At 38.1% G+C, this 20,767-nt stretch overlaps 1 protein-coding gene across 1 annotated transcript in view; it reads left to right on the top strand.

Moving 5' to 3' along the window:
* Positions 1-14,234, top strand: part of LOC126260494 (proton-coupled amino acid transporter-like protein pathetic) — a 112,605-nt gene extending 98,371 nt beyond the window's left edge. Inside the window, exons 5-12 of the mRNA XM_049957823.1 lie at positions 244-378; positions 1,088-1,238; positions 1,587-1,708; positions 3,067-3,151; positions 5,701-5,982; positions 7,096-7,274; positions 7,679-7,845; positions 11,285-14,234. Of these exons, the coding sequence (XP_049813780.1) occupies positions 244-378; positions 1,088-1,238; positions 1,587-1,708; positions 3,067-3,151; positions 5,701-5,982; positions 7,096-7,274; positions 7,679-7,845; positions 11,285-11,526 (1,363 nt within the window). The 3' untranslated portion in view covers positions 11,527-14,234. The remainder of the gene's footprint in view (positions 1-243; positions 379-1,087; positions 1,239-1,586; positions 1,709-3,066; positions 3,152-5,700; positions 5,983-7,095; positions 7,275-7,678; positions 7,846-11,284) is intronic.
* The last annotated feature ends 6,533 nt before the right edge of the window (positions 14,235-20,767 follow it).

Genomic DNA, 20,767 nt, shown 5'->3' with positions numbered 1-20,767 from the left:
TTACAGCAATGTCACACAACTTGCTTGTATAATTTTTAACTGTTTGTCCTTCAGTAATCTAGATAACACTCTCATAAGTGGGAGGCTCAATCCAAGATTGCAATTCACTGTATGGCTTACATTATACACATAAGTGTCATCAGAGACATGGTTGTATTTATTTGTAACAATCAGGAAATACCAAATTCATGTTATCTGTTTTAAAGTCCCCTTGAGTGTGCTAACTATCCATTTTTTTCACAGATATAAATGTGATAAAAATGATGTTCCCATCACTGTTGCTGCTGGATCAACTACTCCACTTGTTGAAAAGCCTGCCAATGATGAGGAGCTTGGTTATAACCCCTTTGAGCATCGTGACCATCCACATCCCACCACGTAAGTGTTGCTGTGCAGTTTTCTTTATTTCTTGCCAGAGTAATAATATTATCAAAACTGACATTATGTGTGTAATGAAGATTCTTCTAAGGCTTCTTATGAATAGTGATTATCATGAGCTCTCTGCTTCATCATCCACTGCACGTGCATATTTTATCTCATGATATCTCTAGCAAGCATTGTTTAACTGTTTCTATTATTTTAGTTATGCACTCTGCTGACATGTCTTCTAGGGTTGACATAATTTTTTGCAGTAGACTTGCGTCTATAAATTTTGAAATAATATTAACATGAAAGAAAAGTTCATAAACCTCAGGCTTTCATTTAATAGTGATTTCCTTTATCTCCAGCCCTCTTTATGAGATCAAACTGAAAGAACATGTCACAGCAGAAATATGTACATAATAATTTTGTTTCTCTCAGTCAGTTCTGACATTATTATTGACTGCAGCAGCAAGACTTAATTCACATACTTATAATATGCTTTAAAAGTCAAAGTCATATGCTAATCTAAGTACTCTGAGGAAACTATTTATAACAAAAGTTCACATTTTATTGTATTTTTGTTCCATGTTTTTCATATCTACTGGCTTAGTAGGTCTCCACAAGTTGGGAACATAATTTACATTCAATTTTATTAACTGTTAATATTTTTCACTTATTTCTGTTGTAGACCACTGATAGATTCTGTGATTTGTAACTTTTTCAGTGACTGTGAGACACTAATACATTTGCTAAAGGGGAGTCTTGGATCAGGAATCTTGGCAATGCCTCTGGCATTCTACAATTCTGGTCTCCTGTTTGGCCTTGTTGCAATTTTCATTGTTGGTTTTGTCTGCACATACTGTGTACACATACTGGTGAGTATTTCATGTGATTACTTGCACAAGTATTCATTTGTATATAAACAATCAATAACAATTTTTCTAATATTAAGATTGTAAATTAGATATATACATTTGTAGCATATTTTGATGATAAACTCAGTCTCAATGACATAAGTAGAACTAGTTATATCTCCCTAAGGGAAGAATTACTTTGATAAACACGTTGTTATAAGGCAAAAAGCAATTTCCTGTCTTTATTACCTTCAGTTTACATAAATTTCTGAACAGGCTATGTAATGGTTGAGCAGTTCATTAGAACTGAGTGGATACTTCTGTACACTCTATTTTCTGCAGCAAGTATAACAAAAACCTCTTTTTCAGGTGAAATGCGCGCATATCCTATGTCGTAGATCCAAAGTTCCTACACTCGGCTTCTCTGAAGTAGCTGAAGCAGCATTTTTGACAGGACCACCAGTTTTGCAGAAGTTTTCAGGAATTGCAGCGTGAGTGCACATATTTATCATAAAAAATTAAATAACTTTTTTGTCAGAAAAATGAAATATTAAAAAAATACTATATTCAATTTGGATACTGAAATATGTAAAACAGACATGCTACATTCACAAATTTTTCAAAGTGTTGTTCTGTATTTTCGCACTTTAATTACACAGTTATTGGCAGCCAAATTAAAAAGATTATTTGCATTGAAGTTGTAATGGTCCGCCTTTTTCGTTGATATTGCTAATTACTGTAATCGCACTATTTCACTCCCATTTACGGAGCTTGTTAGCACTTGATGTTAGGTTGGCGCCATTAAAATGCATTGTAGTAATCGCTGCTGCTTGCTGGATCGCTGCTGTGTCTCGATGCTGATGCTGGCTCTAAATCTGGTTGTCTAGGGTTAAAAACAGGAGGTCCCGTGTTTTTTATGTGCTTTTGATGATAAAGAACGAGCGAAACCAACACCTATGTAAACATCAAATATTTATTACTTTGGTGGCCATCTTAATTCCACTGTCCACCAAAGATCATAACACAACACAAAGTAGTACTTCCTTTACATGTTCTTTGCATTGTTTATCCATCTCAAACAATAACACAGAAACACACTTTACCAAAGTGACATTCCGACTGCCTGTATTTATAATATTGTCAAAGAACTACTAAAAAGAGATATAGTTTATAAGTCACATGTACATCTGTTATCATAATTTGTGCAGAAAAGTTATTAATTTGCATCGAGTGACATAATTTAACATGTTATTAAAATGACAGACAGATTTGTTGACTTGACAGAATAATTCTTTGTTACAAAAAGGCCGTTTTTTAGAAGTTTGTCAATTGACTTCTCTAATTTGCATAAATAAGTAAGTAACATGAATTATTAAGAATTACATTGGTTTTCGTCTAAAATAGGATTGATTACGTGAATACTGAGTGAAAACGCTCCTAGTGAACAAATAAGTTTCACTGGGTGATTTTTATTTAAGGAGATCCAAAATACCGAAGTTGGCCACTATTTTTCGTACTTCATATTAATTATTTAAGATGAACTTAGTGTTTTTACATGATGACATTTGCTGTATCAGTGATCAAGTGATATTAACTTTTGTGTGGGTCAGTTATTCAGTATAATTTAATGGGTTGACTGTTTATGGAGACATGTTGTGCAATCATTGTTAACATACACAATAACTTTTCTATAATCATAAATACTCGTTAAACTGGTTGAATTTGGAAGGGATCGCATACTTCATTAAAGTAAACCTTTAATATGTTCCGTTACAAAGTATAGTTTACAACAATACTGTAACACAAGGTATCTATTTCCTGAAAATCTATGAAATTGTTTTTCTTTCAGGGGCTGCATAAACACATTCCTGGTGATTGATTTAATAGGATGCTGCTGTGTCTACATTGTTTTTGTTGCAAAAAATATTAAACAGGTAAGAAATTAGTTAGACTTAACAAATTTTATATAACACGCTGGCATTGTGTAACTGTTATGTGTATCTGTTGACCACGTTACTTACGTGTAAAATCTGAGGCCTAAAAATTTCTTAAGTGATCTCAGTGCATGATGTGGCCAATTTATCTCTGTTAAACAGTAAAGCAAGTGCTTCCATCTTCTCCTGGCTATCTTTATTTCCATTTTCATGTTTTATTCACTCATGCTTCTTTCTCCACCCCCACCCCTCATTCTGGATGTTCCTTTTTATCTCCCTCCCCAACATCTCCCCCAACATTCATTGCTACCAATATCCAGAGTTTTCAGTTTACATCTACCCCCTTATAATTTGTCTTTGTTGTTTTACTTTCCAGGAAATTATATAAAATCTCTTTTTACTATTTATGGTAGCTATTGTTACCACTATTTATGTAATACACTTAAAAGTGTTACATGAAAAATCTTAATGCTTTTTTTAATAAAACAAGTGTTATTAAAATTCTAGATCATGTTTACATACTTATTTTTTAATATAGTCATCCTCGTAATAAACATGTTTCTCTCAATGAGAGACCTGTTCATTGATACCTTTGTTGTGGAACATTTCACTTCATTGACAGAGGTGCAGCCTTACCCTGGCTTGCACCTCTTCATCAGGTCAGAGTGAAGTCCTAAAGGTGCCCTTTCTTTAAGTTTTGGAAACAGACAAAAATCGGACGAGGCCAATTCTGGACTGTATGGAGGACAATAGATGAGAGTGAACATGAGGCATCAGACTGTTATGGATGTCACAGTGCTTGGCATTGTCATGCTGATGGAGAGAGTGCTCCATGTATGAATGAACTACATGAATTCAAAACTTGATTACGACATGCTGTTTTTCTTGCGCTGCCATGGTTACATTACACACCACCTTGTTACACGCTACCATTGAGAGCCCTCTAGTGGCAGAGGACTGCAGAAAATAGATATATAAGGAGAATGTTAATAATGTTTGTTTTATTTAAAAAGCTTTAAGATTTTTCACATAAAAATTTGGAAGTATTACTCTTCAACACACCCTCATAATTATTTCTAAGTGGTGCAAGACTTGTTATAACATGTGCTGTAATTAACTTAATGTAAACTATGTAAAGTACTTTGCTGGATGAAAGGGGATAAATAAATTAATATATGAATAAAAATAAATAGATATATGTTTTGGGTGAGGTGTACAGAATAAATGGAACTGATGCAGTATCATTTGATTGTTAATAACTGAACAGTGACTAAGCAAATCTGCAACAGTTACATGAAGGGCAGAAATAATTAAATAGGCACCGTTGACCTTTTTTTAAACAGATGGTATGTAGAAGGCATAATGATAAACATGGTAATTTTGTTGCCTCTATAGAATTCCGTATGATTCTTGCTTGCGTGTACACAATTATTCCAGTTTCAAAGTGAAAACACAGAAAAATTGTGATATGAGGACACATTTTGTTGCCTTTTTGTGTAATTCATTGTGACTTATATCACCTATAGTAATTTACTCTGTACACTTGATTTACATCTTCAGGCAAATCCTGACATATTTAGAAGATAAATTTGAATCAAAAATTTTTTAGGCTTCCTACTAACATGTTGTCCAAGACCATTTATTTAGTTTGGTTGGTAATTTACCACTACAGTTTTCATGAAGCCAGATCAGATTAATATCTTTAGAATGCAATTAATAAATCCTCTCAAGCCACGAAATACATTTTTTTTAATGTGTTTCACAGGTGATGTCATTCAGATTAAGTACAATGCAGTTTCACATCAGTCACTGAATCCAACAATTTATTGCTTGTTACGTAGCAAAAATGCTTGTTATGCTGATATATCCATGCCTATGCCCCTCCATGGCGCCGGGCATAGGGCAACATTTTTTAAATGTGTTTCACAGGTGATGTCATTCAGATTAAGTACAATGCAGTTTCACATCAGTCACTGAATCCAACAATTTAGTGCTTGTTACGTAGCAAAAATGCTTGTTATGCTGATATATCCATGCCTATGCCCCTCCATGGCGCCGGGCATAGGGCATGTATCCATGTTCGTGAGTGTGTGTGTTTGTGTATTTTACTCTAGGCCTTTAAAGGATAATTCTGGAAGCTAGCAAGTATTCCTTCTTTTGTGTATGCCTATCAACAATTCAATGCTTCTGCTTTTTGGTGAGTGGTCTCCTTTAATACTAAAGTAGTTATATATGTAGCTGTTGTTATCTGAAGAAAAACTGACGACACAGAGGGTATTCACAAAAATAATGAACTGTTTGAACTGTTTATTTGTGCTGGCTGTGGTGGCTGAGCAGTTCTAGGCGCTTCAGTCTGGAACCGTGTGACCGCTACAGTCGCAGGTTTGAATCCTGCCTCGGGCACGGATGTGTGTGCTGTACTTAGGTTAGTTAGGTTTAAGTAGTTCTAAGTTCTAGGGGACTGATGACCTCAGCTGTTAAGTCCCATAGTGCTCAGAGCCATTTTTTTGTTTATTTGTTGGTTGTAACTGCTTCTCTTTCTGTCATAGGTTGTTGATTTCTACTCAGAGGCAGAGTGGCCTATTCAGTACTACATGCTGATAATGGCTCCTGTACTGATCCTAATCAACTGGGTTCGAAATCTGAAATACCTCTCTCCTTTCTCAATGCTGGCAAACATACTGATCAGTATTGGATTAGGAATTACCTTCTACTACATCTTCAGTGATCTGCCTTCCATCACCAACAGTGGCCTTCCTAATTTTTCCTCATGGGGACAGCTACCATTGTTTTTTGGAACTGCCATTTTTGCCTTGGAAGGAATAGGAGTGGTATGTGGACACAATCAACAATTTATGTGTGGTTTTAATGTTAAATAAATGTTAACTCTTATTGTCAACTAATGAAAAATACTAACAGTTAAAAATGGATATCTTCTGCATTAACCTCTTTTATAGGATACATTCAATTTGATTTAAATATAGAGCAGTATTCAAATTAATGAGACATTTTAAGATTTTAAGCTCAATCAGGATATACATTATTTGCACAGTTGTTTTTATGATTCTGACAACTGTGTCATTGACTTTCACAGTAGCTTGGTTTTTGCACACCAGGCTTAGTGTTAATGTTTTAATGTTTGACTCACTCACCTTCATTCTGAATGATTCTCTAAAGTACTCAACTAATGTCTGATTTCAGACATTCATACACATGTATAGAAAGTACTTTCTCTCACTGTAGTAGTTGCAATATATTTTGCTTATCTGTAATACTCAGCAAAGTAATGAGACAGCGTTGATGGATGATCCATTGACCTATTCATATTACACGAACAGCTTCTGGTATTTTATATGACTTGTATATAAACATCAGTAGACTAGTTTCTTAATGACTGTCGCAGTCTCTTCTCATAGTTCAAAGTACTTGTACTTTTATTCATTATATATATGCAGCCATATATATGGGACAAATGATGTACCGTCCCCATGCCTCAGTTTTTTTGAGTCTACAATTACACTCATTTCTCTGCAGCTTCTATCTTCCTCTGTTCTACCTCCCTGTCTAAGTCACAATCCATGAAACCACTTCATCATGTGTCACACAACACTTCTGTCACCTGGACCAAAGGAAACTCACTACTTCCACATCCCTATCATGTTCTTTCATTACCTCTCCCTCCCAACATGCAGCACCTGCCCTTCCACTGCTCCCTGCCTGCTTTCCCTTCCTCCCACTGGACCCGACACAACTCAACACCTCAGTTAAGCAGCAGAGCTGGGACAATGTAGCCACATTTGTGTATGTTTACTGTATTAGTTGTCTCTGAAGGAGGATATTGTCGAAAAGCTTAGCAACATTGTCCATAATATTTGTACTACATTACGCTTTATCTTAAGACCAATTCTTAATTTTGTTTATTTAATTTGAATATCTTTTTGCAGGTAATGCCACTTGAAAACAGTATGAAGACACCGACACATTTTATTGGCTGCCCAGGTGTGCTCAATATTGGTATGGCAGTTGTAGTGTCCCTTTACACAGCTGTCGGCTTCTTTGGCTACCTTAAATATGGTGATAAGACTGAAGGCAGCATAACACTGAACTTGCCAACAGAAGAAGTGTGAGTATTAATTCAGAGTCAGTATGGTTTTATATTATTGTTCTACATTATTTTTAATACCATCTAATGTCACAATGTCTATTATTTGTCCAAAGTGCTTAAATATTATCTGACGCCAACTTTCTTAGCTTGAAAACAATATTAAATTTACAGCACTTCCTCAGGACACTTGCCAGCAACATATAGTGTAAACAGTTATTACATACACAGCTGAGGAATCACCTTAAACTTCAAATAGTACACAGAAATTAGTGATCTGAGTATAAAAATAAATTTGTACTGAATACAAACACAAATCATTGTTGGATGTCACTGTATCACATTTTACATCAAGATACAATGAAGTGACAAAATGCCAATGGAACCAACTATGGAGGTCCATCTTTAGTGCGGTTTTGTTACAGTCTGGCCCAGTCAGTTAAGGTCATGATAGCGGTGGCAATTTTCTTCACATACTCACTGCAGTTCTACGTGCCCTTCGAGATCATCTGGAAGGCAACAAAACATCGTTTCGGTTCCCGCAAAACGATTGCTGAGTACATACTGAGAACGATCCTCGTTATCTGCACAGGTACGTTCGTTACAGATTTAAGTGGTTATGCAAATTAATTGCAAACACTGTAACAGCATTACTGACAATGAATCATACTAATTTACATAAAATGTAACACAAGTTTATATTCACAAACATGTGGAATTTTACTGGGTAGCTCATTTAACATTAAAAGTCTCTATTGCCAAATATTTACTCTGTTCCTTTTTTCTAGTAATGGCATGTTCTGCCTTTCAGTTTCTGTTCTGCTTGTGTCTCAAATTTTCCTGGCCTGCCTCTTTTCCTCTTGATATTACCACTTTTTGTATGTTTGGTCACTCAAAGGAGAAATATTACTGTTGAACTCACCACCATTGATGAAATTATTGAAGATGGATCACAGGCTTAACCCTATGGCTGCTGCAGATGAGATTGCTACATGCCAAGCTGAGAGCTGTGGTGTTAGCCCCTGATCACATCTACCCACACTAAATCCTGTGTTACCCAAACAACCTGCTTTGCACTGTGCTGAATATGTTTGTATGTCTCCTCCTGTTACTCTAGGATTTGCCACCACCAAGATGGACATAATTGAAGGTGTAAAAATTAGCTCCATCCCCATTAATAAGGGACATTTCCAAGGTCGGGTTGCTGTCTGCCTCAGTGGTATGAATAACTCTACCATAGTTGCAGTCACAGAGAGAGAGGAAGGGGGTGGGGATGGGCTGGGGGTGGGGTGGGGGGAATAATCAATCTGTGGAGAGGCCAGACAAACATGTAGTTCCTGAAGAGGATCAGCACCCTTTTCAGTAGTTGCAGAGGCAACAGGCTGGATGATTGCTTGATCTGGCCTTGTAATATTAAGCAACATGGCCTTGCTATGCTGGTACTGCAAACAGGAGAAAGCTAGGAAAAACAACAACCATTATATTTCCTGAAGGCATGCAACTGAACTGTATGGTTGAGTCTGGGAAAATATTACTTCATTCAGATCTCTATCTGTAACTACTGAGGAAGATGTCATCACTAGGTAAAACAAAAGTGGCTTTCTATGGGTTTCAGTGTGCAGCATTAGACCCCTTAATTGGATAGGATGAAGTTCGATATAGTTGGAATTAGTGAAGTGTGGTGGCAGAAGAACATGACTTCTGGTCAGATGAGTTATAAAAACAAAATCAAAAACAGCGATAATGTAAAAGTAGGTCTAATAATGAATAAGAAGATAATAAAGCAAGTAAGCATCTATGAACAGTATAATGAATGCATTATCATAGTCAACATAGACATGAAGGCAACACCCACCAGAATAATACAAGTTTATATGCTAATCAGCTCCATTCATGAAGAAGAAATTAAAGAATGTATGATGGGACAAATTATTCAAATAGTTAAAGGAGGCAAAAATTTAATTGTGATGGGGGATTGGATTTCAGCAGTGTAAAAAAGAAGAGAAGGAAAAAATAGTGAGGAGTATGGACTAGGGGAAAGAAATGATAGGGGAAGTCACCTGATGGAATTTTGTGCAGAACATAGTTTATCACTACTAATCCTTGGTTTAAACTCATGAAAGAAGATTGTACATGTGGAATAGAACAGGAGACACTGGAATCTTTCAGACTTATTACATAACAGCAAGGCAACTTCAAAACTGGATTTAAAGCTGCAAAACATTTCTAGACACTGATGTGGGTTCTGACCATAATTTGTTGCTTACAAACTGCAGATTAAAACTGATGACATTTCAGAAAGGTAGAATATCGAGGAATGGGCCTGAACAGCTTTAAGGAAACAGAGGCAGTTGAGAGTTTTAGAAAGAGAATTAGACAATAATTGACTGAAATAAATAGAAGATAATTGGTTTATTTTGAAAAATGAAATAGTGAAAGCAGTATGGGATCAAACAGGCAAAGCCCAGTAGAGCTCTATTAATAACCCATGAGATAAGGTATCTAACAGACAAAAGCAGAAAATATAAAATTTAAGCAAAGGAAGAAGGCAAAATAAAATATAGATGTCTAGTAAATGAGATTGACAGGAAGTGCAAAATGGCAAAGCAGAGATGGCAAGACGAGAAATGTAAGACTGTAGAAGAATGCATAACTTGAGGAAAGACAGAGGTCACCTATAGAAATATTAAAGAAACTTTGGACAAAAGCAAAGCAATATCAAGAGTTCAGATAGGAAATCAGTACCCATGTGAAAGTTACTATCACTTTCAGCTTTTCATATTTGGAAGGACTATCAATTACATCTCTTGTTGAAACTATAATTTTACATCTGCTGCTTAGGACCATGGCTTTCAGTATATGAGGAGCAGTTATCACTTACATCAACAGCAAATAACTCATCTTCAGTGCAGCTCTCCCTGAGTATCTCCATGAACTCTTCCTCAGTGCAACCACAATGCCCTGTTATATTGTTTGTAGAAACGATGATGGGAAAACATTGTGATGCCAATCCTGATTAACAGTAAGACATAAAGCAAAGCTGAATGCAGCAAAAGAGGGTCACAACAAACAAAAGAATCCCTACACAATTTAATGGCAGTAACTATAAAAAGCTACTAAGAAAGTCAAGAGTGCTCAGCAGTCAGAGAGGAGGTACAAGTTGATCAGTAATGCTGAAGGAAAATCAGAGGTCACAATTAAGCTCTTCAGCAGCTTAGTGGGAACAGTGGGGTTTGATTAATTAATCTATCAACAGCAGTCAAAGGGTTAAATTGGATAAGCCTCTGGTGGGAAATTAGCTGTGTCTTTTTGGAGGCTAAATTCTAACATCAACTTTAGGTAATTTATGAAAACTATAAGAAACAGATGGGTATTTATATCCTGCTCTTTCCAAATACAAGTCCATTGTTTTAATCATCTATGCATTTAACTTTCTCACAACTACTAAGCTCTCACTTCAAGCTTTGGAACATTTCCTCTGATAATGGGGATAATGTTTAAAAGTAACAAGACTATATATGTTGCTCCAAACACCTTTACTCAGTGTATTTATCATGTACTTTTGTATTATAACCACAATGTAATTTTTCAAATGCCAGTAATGCAATAACAGTTGTGTCACAAATAATTTCTTGTCTATGCAGTAAAACTATACGATTCATTTGACACAACACCATTCAAATTTTGAACTTAAAAGTTTCTATGCTAAGACATTATTTCATGGAATTAACTGTAAATTGAAAACTAGTCCTTTAGATACATAAAAAATGTGGAAATCTGGAGTTGCAATTATTAGTGGCACATTTCTGTTGGAATATATAGCAGAGAACAATCAGTCACCCACAAATCTTGCCTTATTTTTTAGTGATTTTTACAAGCAATATAACTATTCTGCATAATTTCTATAAAATCACAAGTTGTTTCTGAATTTCCATCCATTGCTTGCAGAATACATAAAAACTCCTATGCCATAATGTTTACAATGCTTGCCATGTCAATTGTGTGTATAAACTGGAACACTTTCTTTACAGTGGGTGTAGCAGCTGCTGTGCCAAATCTAGGGCCAATAATTTCATTGGTGGGTGCTGTGTGTTTATCAACCCTTGGCCTGATGTTCCCTGCCATCATTGAATTGGCCACCTACTGGGAATCTCCTGGACTGGGGAGTTATTACTGGCGTCTCTGGAAAAATGTGTTGATCATTCTGTTTGGAGTACTTGGGTTTGTCACTGGAACATGGACAAGCATACAAGAAATTGTTGAAGAGATGTAAGGATGTGAGACATTAAGGGAGAATTACTGTGGGAACTGCCTCACACATCCTACATCCGTCCGCATGCAAAGGTTGTGGGAGGCTAATCTCAGTAATCAGTAAACAGAGGCGGATTCAGAGCTTTGTCTACCTAGGTGCAGGCACCACAGGGTAGTTACAGAGTTGGTATGTGATTTATTAAAACCAACTGTGGCACTGGCATTCCCTGCCATAAGCCCTTTTGGGTGTGCCATTTCCAGTAATTTGGAAGAGATAGACTGTTAACATAGATATACATGCCTATTAGACTGCAGAGCTTGCCATATGGTGCTAATGTTTTAGTTAGTGTTATAACCATGTGGCAAGTGAAAAGGGAGCTTTATTAGTGATAATGAGTTAGCAAAGAGTGCCTACAGGAAGAACTAGCTGTTTGCTGTAATGTGTTGAACACATTTAAGCAAATTTATCTAGTCATAGCCCACAAGCAAATTTAATTTATATAATGGAAAACTGCATTACATGCATTAGAAAACTGCAACATCCATTTCTTTTTGCATTGCAGTTAAAGGGCTATGCAGTAATAGTAAGGGAACAGAGTAATCCAAAACCATTTTGGAACTCAGTTAATGCAGCAACAGCTTTGTACCAAACATGACAAACTTTTAAAACCATTGTTTGTCATGCACTATAGTCTGTTCCAATGCAGTCTTTCACTGAGCCGCATTCTGTTAATGTTATTAATTGTTTCTGTAAATAAGATAAGAGTTATTGTGTAAGGTGCTATCTCAATTGTTTTTTATTGTTATTTAACAAATGTGGATGTAATAATATGTAGATATAGCATGTAAAAGTTGTAAATTTTATTGGATTGAAGAGTAACCTATTTTACTCTTCTTAAATGCAGTATTTGTATACATAAATGGAAAGATAATTTTTAAGTGTTTTTGCACAGGTGGGTGGGTTGGAAATGCTGAATAGTGCCACACAACTAACACAGAGTTTGATATCAGCTTTCTCAGTGTGCTTTCTTAGAGAACTGGCATGATGTACAACTGCAGTGTGTGAAAGATTTCCAATATTGTTCCTGCTTTTGTTTCTATTCATGTATAATGTGTATGCTGCTATTGCAGTTCAGAGATTAATTTACTTTGATTTCATACAATGACATAAGAATAATTTATTCACATTTTACAAAGAAACTGACATAATAAGAAACATACGTCTTCAAAATTGAAATTAACTCATTTCACCTGTTACAACAACTTTGCAAAAATTGTCAAGAAATTTAAGAAAGGTTAAGCTCAGCAGTTAATAAAGAAGCCAACTGTGATAAATTGTACAATCTAAGTGAGGAATATTATCTGATATTTTCGACAAACACTGTAATGTACAAAGCAGTTATATTTTAGTAGATATATTTTTGTAATGCTGATGCTTTAAACAAAGTTCCAAAATTTAATGATGGATATGAGAAACTATATTTAAACTGTTTCACAGCTTTATACATTTTTTTAATTTCAGTGATGCTCAACATACTATTTTCGAAAAAGTATTTATGTATTTGAAATCAGAATCAGCAAAAGTGATAAAACTTTTCAGTGATGTTCGCTGGTTTCTGTGGATTATTATTGCTCACTAAAATTCTTAATTATACAAATCTGCTGTATAAAAGCACAAGCAACTTTTGTTATGTAGCACTAGTTTTCAATTTACTCTGAATACTGCTATCATGAGATTCAGAGCAGATTGTTGAATCGATTTACCTGTGGACTTAAGTGGTTCTAGTAAAACAGAAGTGAAAATAAAACACATTTTTCAAGTTAGATTTCCAATCAAGCTTTTACATTTTTAATACATTCAAATTTTTGAACCATTACATGCATACTGCATGATAAAATCTCATGACACCAAGTTATGTTATGCTGTTGCATACAAAATAAGAGTATCTTCTGCACATGTAGTTTTTTACAATGAACAACACAGTTCAGATATTTATTTTTAATACTTGCACCACATGGAAACCAGCTTCCTCAGTTTTAGTTGAAATAGGGTACCATATTAGCCAATAGATATTCTTTGTACTTTTGAAACAAAGTTCCATTGATTGATACTGTTGTTAAGTTTTCATGTATGAGTGAAAGAGGCTGTTGCTTCTTTATGCCATATATATAGTGTAGATCTTTTTCTTGGTAGTCTAGTCCCATTCATTGTGTTATTTTGCATCCTGTGTGTATACTGAATGTTCCTGGCAAAGTATTTTGCTCAGAGCTCAGGAATGTTTTTTAGGTGTATTAACTGGTACAGTGGCAGTCATGCCAAATGTTTGACATTGAAGGTTGTTGATAGTTGCAGGGTGTAAATTATTGGAATGCTGTGTGATTGTAGGTGGTGCTATGAATGAAAGAAATATAAAAAACGTTTTAGTCTGCAAAAAAATATCTGCAGCTTACCAAAAAGAATGTAATTTATTGTTAAAAGCTTCATAATATTGTGCCTATCAGCTGTGCTTGTAACTTATTGAACAGATATTCAGTGGAGATTACATGACAGAATGTGTAACATTCAATTGATCATGTATTTGTGTTACACTTACTAGCAGTTCAGATCTGACTGAATATTTATCAGGGACAACATACTTTTTTTCTTTTCTTCAAAACTTAAAATTGTCTTTGTGAGTTTTTAATTTCTCTATTCATTTTTTTAAAATCTGCAGATGTACTGATGTGACATAATACATATTATTTTACAAAAACTGTGAGTGTTTTATTTGTGGTATCATTTCTTTATTGTCCTTCCTATCTAAGAAATGCAGTTAATATAATTGATCATAACATGAAACCAGAAAGATTCTGTATGTGATGGGGGAGCAACAAAATTGGACCTTGAGTTGAAAACATAAAAGGTTTGGTTAATTGAATCACATATTTTAAAACTGGTCTGACAATGTATGTACGTAACTCATTTACATTTAATTTCATGGTAATTGGAGAGTGTCATGATGATCCCTCCACTGGCAAAAGATTCCGGAGTAGACCCCCATTCAGATCCCCAGGAGAGGACTCCAAAGGGGGAGGTGACCATGAGAAAGACTGAATAACCAACAAAAGGATAACATTCTTCAAGTTGGGGTATGGAATCTCAGCAGCTTGGAATGTGGTAGGGAACCTAGAAAATCTGAAAAGAGAAACACAAAGACTCAATCTGGATATAGTAGGGGTCAGCAAAGTGAAATGGAAATAAAACCAGGACTTCTGGTCAGATGAGTATAGGGAAGTACCAACAGCAGCAGAAAATGGTATAATAGGAATAGGATTTATTATTAATAGGAAGGCACGGCAGAGAGTGTGTTACTGTGAACAGTTCAGTGATAGGGTTGTTCTTATCAGAATCGAGAGCAAACCAACTCCAACAATGATAGTTCAGATATAAATGGCAACACTGCAAGCTGAAGATGAAGAGATAGAGAAGCTATATGAGGACATTGAAAGGTTAATATGGTATGTAAATGAAGATGAAAATCTAATAGTCATGGGGGACTGGCTGGAATACAGTTGTAGGGGAAAGAGTAGAAGAAAAGGTTACAGGAGAATATTTGCTGTGGACAAGGAATGAGAGAGAAGAAAGTCTAATTGAGTTCTGTAATAATTTTCATCTAGTTACAGCAAATACTCTGTTCAAGAATCACAAGAGGAAGAGGTATACTTGGAAAAGGCCGGGTGATGTAGGAAGATTCCAGTTGGATTACATCATTCTCAGACACAAGCTTGTGTCTGTATATGTGTGGATGGATATGTGTGTGTGTGCGAGTGTATACCTGTCCTTTTTTCCCCCCTAAGGTAAGTCTTTCCGCTCCCGGGATTGGAATGACTCCTTACCCTCTCCCTTAAAACCCACATCCTTTCGTCTTTCCCTCTCCTTCCCCTCTTTCCTGATGAGGCAACAGTTTGTTGCGAAAGCTTGAATTTTGTGTGTGTGTTTGTGTTTGTTTGTGTGTCTATCGACCTGCCAGCGCTTTCGTTCGGTAAGTCACATCATCTTTGTTTTTACATATATTTTTCCCACGTGGAATGTTTCCCTATATATATATATATATATATATATATATATATATATATGGTTACAAGGATGGTTTCCGGGGGTAACAGATTGGGTAAGGATTCCAGGCGTTCGAGGAAGTGGTTGGTGTCTTTGATGAAGGATGGGAAACTGCATGTAATGGGTTGAAGGTGTTGATCTACATATCATTAATTTGTTTCCCTCTATATATATATATATATATATATATATATATATATATATATATATATATATATATATAAAAAGAAAGATGATGAGACTTACCAAACAAAAGCGCTGGCAGGTCGATAGACACACAAACAAACACAAATATACACACAAAATTCAAGCTTTCGCAACAAACTGTTGCCTCATCAGGAAAGAGGGAAGGAGAGGGAAAGACGAAAGGATGTGGGTTTTAAGGGAGAGGGTAAGGAGTCATTCCAATCCCGGGAGCGGAAAGACTTACCTTAGGGGGAAAAAAGGACAGGTATACACTCGCACACACACACACATATCCATCCACACATACAGACACAAGCAGACATATTTAAAGACAAAGAGTTTGGGCAGAGATGTCAGTCGAGGTGGAAGAGTAGAGGCAAAGAAGTTGTTGAGAGACAGGTGAGGTATGAGTGGCGGCAACTTGAAATTAGCGGAGATTGAGGCCTGGCGGATAACGAGAAGAGAGGATATACTGAAGGGCAAGTTCCCATCTCCGGAGTTCGGATAGGTTGGTGTTGGTGGGAAGTATCCAGATAACCCGGACGGTGTAACACTGTGCCAAGATGTGCTGGCTGTGCACCAAGGCATGTTTAGCCACAGGGTGATCCTCATTACCAACAAACACTGTCTGCCTGTGTCCATTCATGCGAATGGACAGTTTGTTGCTGGTCATTCCCACATAGAATGCATCACAGTGTAGGCAGGTCAGTTGGTAAATCACGTGGGTGCTTTCACACGTGGCTCTGCCTTTGATCGTGTACACCTTCCGGGTTACAGGACTGGAGTAGGTGGTGGTGGGAGGGTGCATGGGACAGGTTTTGCACCGGGGGCGGTTACAAGGATAGGAGCCAGAGGGTAGGGAAGGTGGTTTGGGGATTTCATAGGGATGAACTAACAGGTTACGAAGGTTAGGTGGACGGCGGAAAGACACTCTTGGCGGAGTGGGGAGGATTTCATGAAGGATGGATCTCATTTCAGGGCAGGATTTGAGGAAGTCGTATCCCTGCTGGAGAGCCACATTCAGAGTCTGGTCCAGTCCCGGAAAGTATCCTGTCACAAGTGGGGCACTTTTGTGGTTCTTCTGTGGGGGATTCTGGGTTTGAGGGGATGAGGAAGTGGCTCTGGTTATTTGCTTCTGTACCAGGCCGGGAGGGTAGTTGCGGGATGAGAAAGCTGTTGTCAGGTTGTTGGTGTAATGTTTCAGGGATTCCGGACTGGAGCAGATTCGTTTGCCACGAAGACCTAGGCTGTAGGGAAGGGACCGTTTGATGTGGAATGGGTGGCAGCTGTCATAATGGAGGTACTGTTGCTTGTTGGTGGGTTTGATGTGGACGGACGTGTGAAGTTGGCCATTGGACAGGTGGAGGTCAACGTCAAGGAAAGTGGCATGGGATTTGGAGTAGGACCAGGTGAATCTGATGGAACCAAAGGAGTTGAGGTTGGAGAGGAAATTCTGGAGTTCTTCTTCACTGTGAGTCCAGATCATGAAGATGTCATCAATAAATCTGTACCAAACTTTGGGTTGGCAGACCTGGGTAACCAAGAAGGCTTCCTCTAAGCGACCCATGAATAGGTTGGCATACGAGGGGGCCATCCTGGTACCCATGGCTGTTCCCTTTAATTGTTGGTATGTCTGGCCTTCAAAAGTGAAGAAGTTGTGGGTCAGGATGAAGCTGGTTAAGGTAATGAGGAAAGAGGTTTTAGGTAGGGTGGCAGGTGATCGGCGTGAAAGGAAATGCTCCATCGCAGCGAGGCCCTGGACGTGCGGAATATTTGTGTATAAGGAAGTGGCATCAATGGTTACTAGGATGGTTTCCGGGGGTAACAGATTGGGTAAGGATTCCAGGCGTTCAAGGAAGTGGTTGGTGTCTTTGATGAAGGATGGGAGACTGCATGTATATCCTCTCTTCTCGTTATCCGCCAGGCCTCAATCTCCGCTAATTTCAAGTTGCCGCCACTCATACCTCACCTGTCTCTCAACAACTTCTTTGCCTCTACTCTTCCACCTCGACTGACATCTCTGCCCAAACTCTTTGTCTTTAAATATGTCTGCTTGTGTCTGTATGTGTGGATGGATATGTGTGTGTGTGCGAGTGTATACCTGTCCTTTTTTCCCCCTAAGGTAAGTCTTTCCGCTCCCGGGATTGGAATGACTCCTTACCCTCTCCCTTAAAACCCACATCCTTTCGTCTTTCCCTCTCCTTCCCTCTTTCCTGATGAGGCAACAGTTTGTTGCGAAAGCTTGAATTTTGTGTGTATATTTGTGTTTGTTTGTGTGTCTATCGACCTGCCAGCGCTTTTGTTTGGTAAGTCTCATCATCTTTCTTTTTAGATATATTTTTTCCACGTGGAATGTTTCCCTCTGTTATATATATATATATATATATATATATATATATATATATATATATATATATATATATATATATATAGAGGGAAACAAACTGCATGTAATGGGTTGAAGGTGTTGATCTACATATCATTAATTTGTTTCCCTCTATATATATTAATGATATGTAGATCAACACCTTCAACCCATTACATGCAGTTTCCCATCCTTCATCAAAGACACCAACCACTTCCTCGAACGCCTGGAATCCTTACCCAATCCGTTACCCCCGGAAACCATCCTTGTAACCATTGATGCCACTTCCTTATACACAAATATCCCGCACGTCCAGGGCCTCACTGCGATGGAGCACTTCCTTTCACGCCGATCACCTGCCACCCTACCTAAAACCTCTTTCCCCATTACCTTAGCCAGCTTAATCCTGACCCACAACTTCTTCACTTTTGAAGGCCAGACATACCAACAATTAAAGGGAACAGCCATGGGTACCAGGATGGCCCCCTGATACACCAACCTATTCATGGGTCGCTTAGAGGAAGCCTTCTTGGTTACCCAAGCCTGCCAACCCAAAGTTTGGTACAGATTTATTGATGACATCTTCATGATCTGGACTCACAGTGAAGAAGAACTCCAGAATTTCCTCTCCAACCTCAACTCCTTTGGTTCCATCAGATTCACCTGGTCCTACTCCAAATCCCATGCCACTTTCCTTGATGTTGACCTCCACCTGTCCAATGGCCAGCTTCACACGTCCGTCCACATCAAACCCACCAACAAGCAACAGTACCTCCATTACGACAGCTGCCACCCATTCCACATCAAACGGTCCCTTCCCTACAGCCTAGGTCTTCATGGCAAACGAATCTGCTCCAGTCCGGAATCCCTGAAGCATTACACCAACAACTGGACAACAGCTTTCGCATCCCGCAACTACCTTCCCGACCTGGTACAGAAGCAAATAATCAGAGCCACTTCCTCATCCTCTCAAACCCAGAACCTCCCACAGAAGAACCACAAAAGTGCCCCACTTGTAACAGGATACTTTCCGGGACTGGATCAGATTCTGAATGTGGCTCTCCAGCAGGGATACGACTTCCTCAAATCCTGCCCTGAAATGAGATCCATCCTTCATGAAATCCTCCCCACTCCACCAAGAGTGTCTTTCCGCCGTCCACCTAACCTTCGTAACCTCTTAGTTCATCCCTATGAAATCCCCAAACCACCTTCCCTACCCTCTGGCTCCTACCCTTGTAACTGCCCCCGGTGTAAAACCTGTCCCATGCACCCTCCCACCACCACCCACTCCAGTCCTGTAACCCGGAAGGTGTACACGATCAAAGGCAGAGCCACGTGTGAAAGCACCCACGTGATCTACCAACTGACCTGCCTACACTGTGATGCATTCTATGTGGGAATGACCAGCAACAAACTGTCCATTCGCATGAATGGACACAGGCAGACAGTGTTTGTTGGTAATGAGGATCACCCTGTGGCTAAATATGCCTTGGTGCACGGCCAGCATATCTTGGCGCAGTGTTACACCATCCGGGTTATCTGGATACTTCCCACTAACACCAACCTATCCGAACTTCGGAGATGGGAACTTGCTCTTCAATATATCCTCTCTTCTCGTTATCCACCAGGCCTCAATCTCCGCTAATTTCAAGTTGCCGCCACTCATACCTCACCTGTCATTCAACAACATCTTTGCCTCTGCACTTCTGCCTCGACTGACATCTCTGCCCAAACTCTTTGTCTTTAAATATGTCTGCTTGTGTCTGTATATGTGTGGATGGATATGTGTGTGTGTGCGAGTATATACCCTTACTTTTTTTCCCCCTAAGGTAAGTCTTTCCGCTCCCGGGATTGGAGGTAAGTCTTTCCGCTCCCGGGATTGGAATGACTCCTTACCCTCTCCCTTAAAACCCACATCCTTTCGTCTTTCCCTCTCCTTTCCTCTTTCCTGATGCAACAGTTTGTTGCGAAAGCTTGAATTTTGTGTGTATGTTTGTGTTTGTTTGTGTGTCTATCGATGTGCCAGCGCTTTCGTTTGGTAAGTCACTCAGATCACAATTTGGTAATGATGATGAGCAGTCTGAAGTTGAAGAGACTAGTCAGGCAGAATCAATGTGCAAAGAATTGGGATATGGAAGTACTAAGGCATGGTGAGATACATTCAAGTTCTCTAAGGTTACAGATTTAGCAATAAGGTATACTCGTGTATTGCAGTAGGCGGTACCATTCAAGAGGAATGGACATCTCTAAAAATGGCAATCATAGAAGTTGGAAAGGAAAACATGGATACAAAGAAGGTACCGTGAAGAAACCAATGAGTAACAGAAGAAATACTTCAGCTGATCGATGAAAGGAGGAAGAACAAAAATGTTCAGGGAAATTCAGGAACATGGAAATTCAGGTCATTGAGGAATCAAATAAATAGGAAATGCAGGGAAGCTAAGATAGAATGGCTGCATGAAAAATGTGAAGAAATTGAGAAAGATATGATTGTGAAAGTACTGAATGAGCATTAGTAAATTCAAAAGAACTTTTGTTGAAATTTCAAAAAGCGAGTATGATAACATTAAGAGTACCATGGGAATTCCACTGTTGAAGGTAGAGGACAGAGCAGAT

The sequence above is a fragment of the Schistocerca nitens genome, chromosome 5 (assembly GCF_023898315.1).
Source record: "Schistocerca nitens isolate TAMUIC-IGC-003100 chromosome 5, iqSchNite1.1, whole genome shotgun sequence".
In the NCBI taxonomy this organism is placed as follows: domain Eukaryota; kingdom Metazoa; phylum Arthropoda; class Insecta; order Orthoptera; family Acrididae; genus Schistocerca; species Schistocerca nitens.
This window is presented reverse-complemented; position numbering and strand designations above follow the sequence as displayed.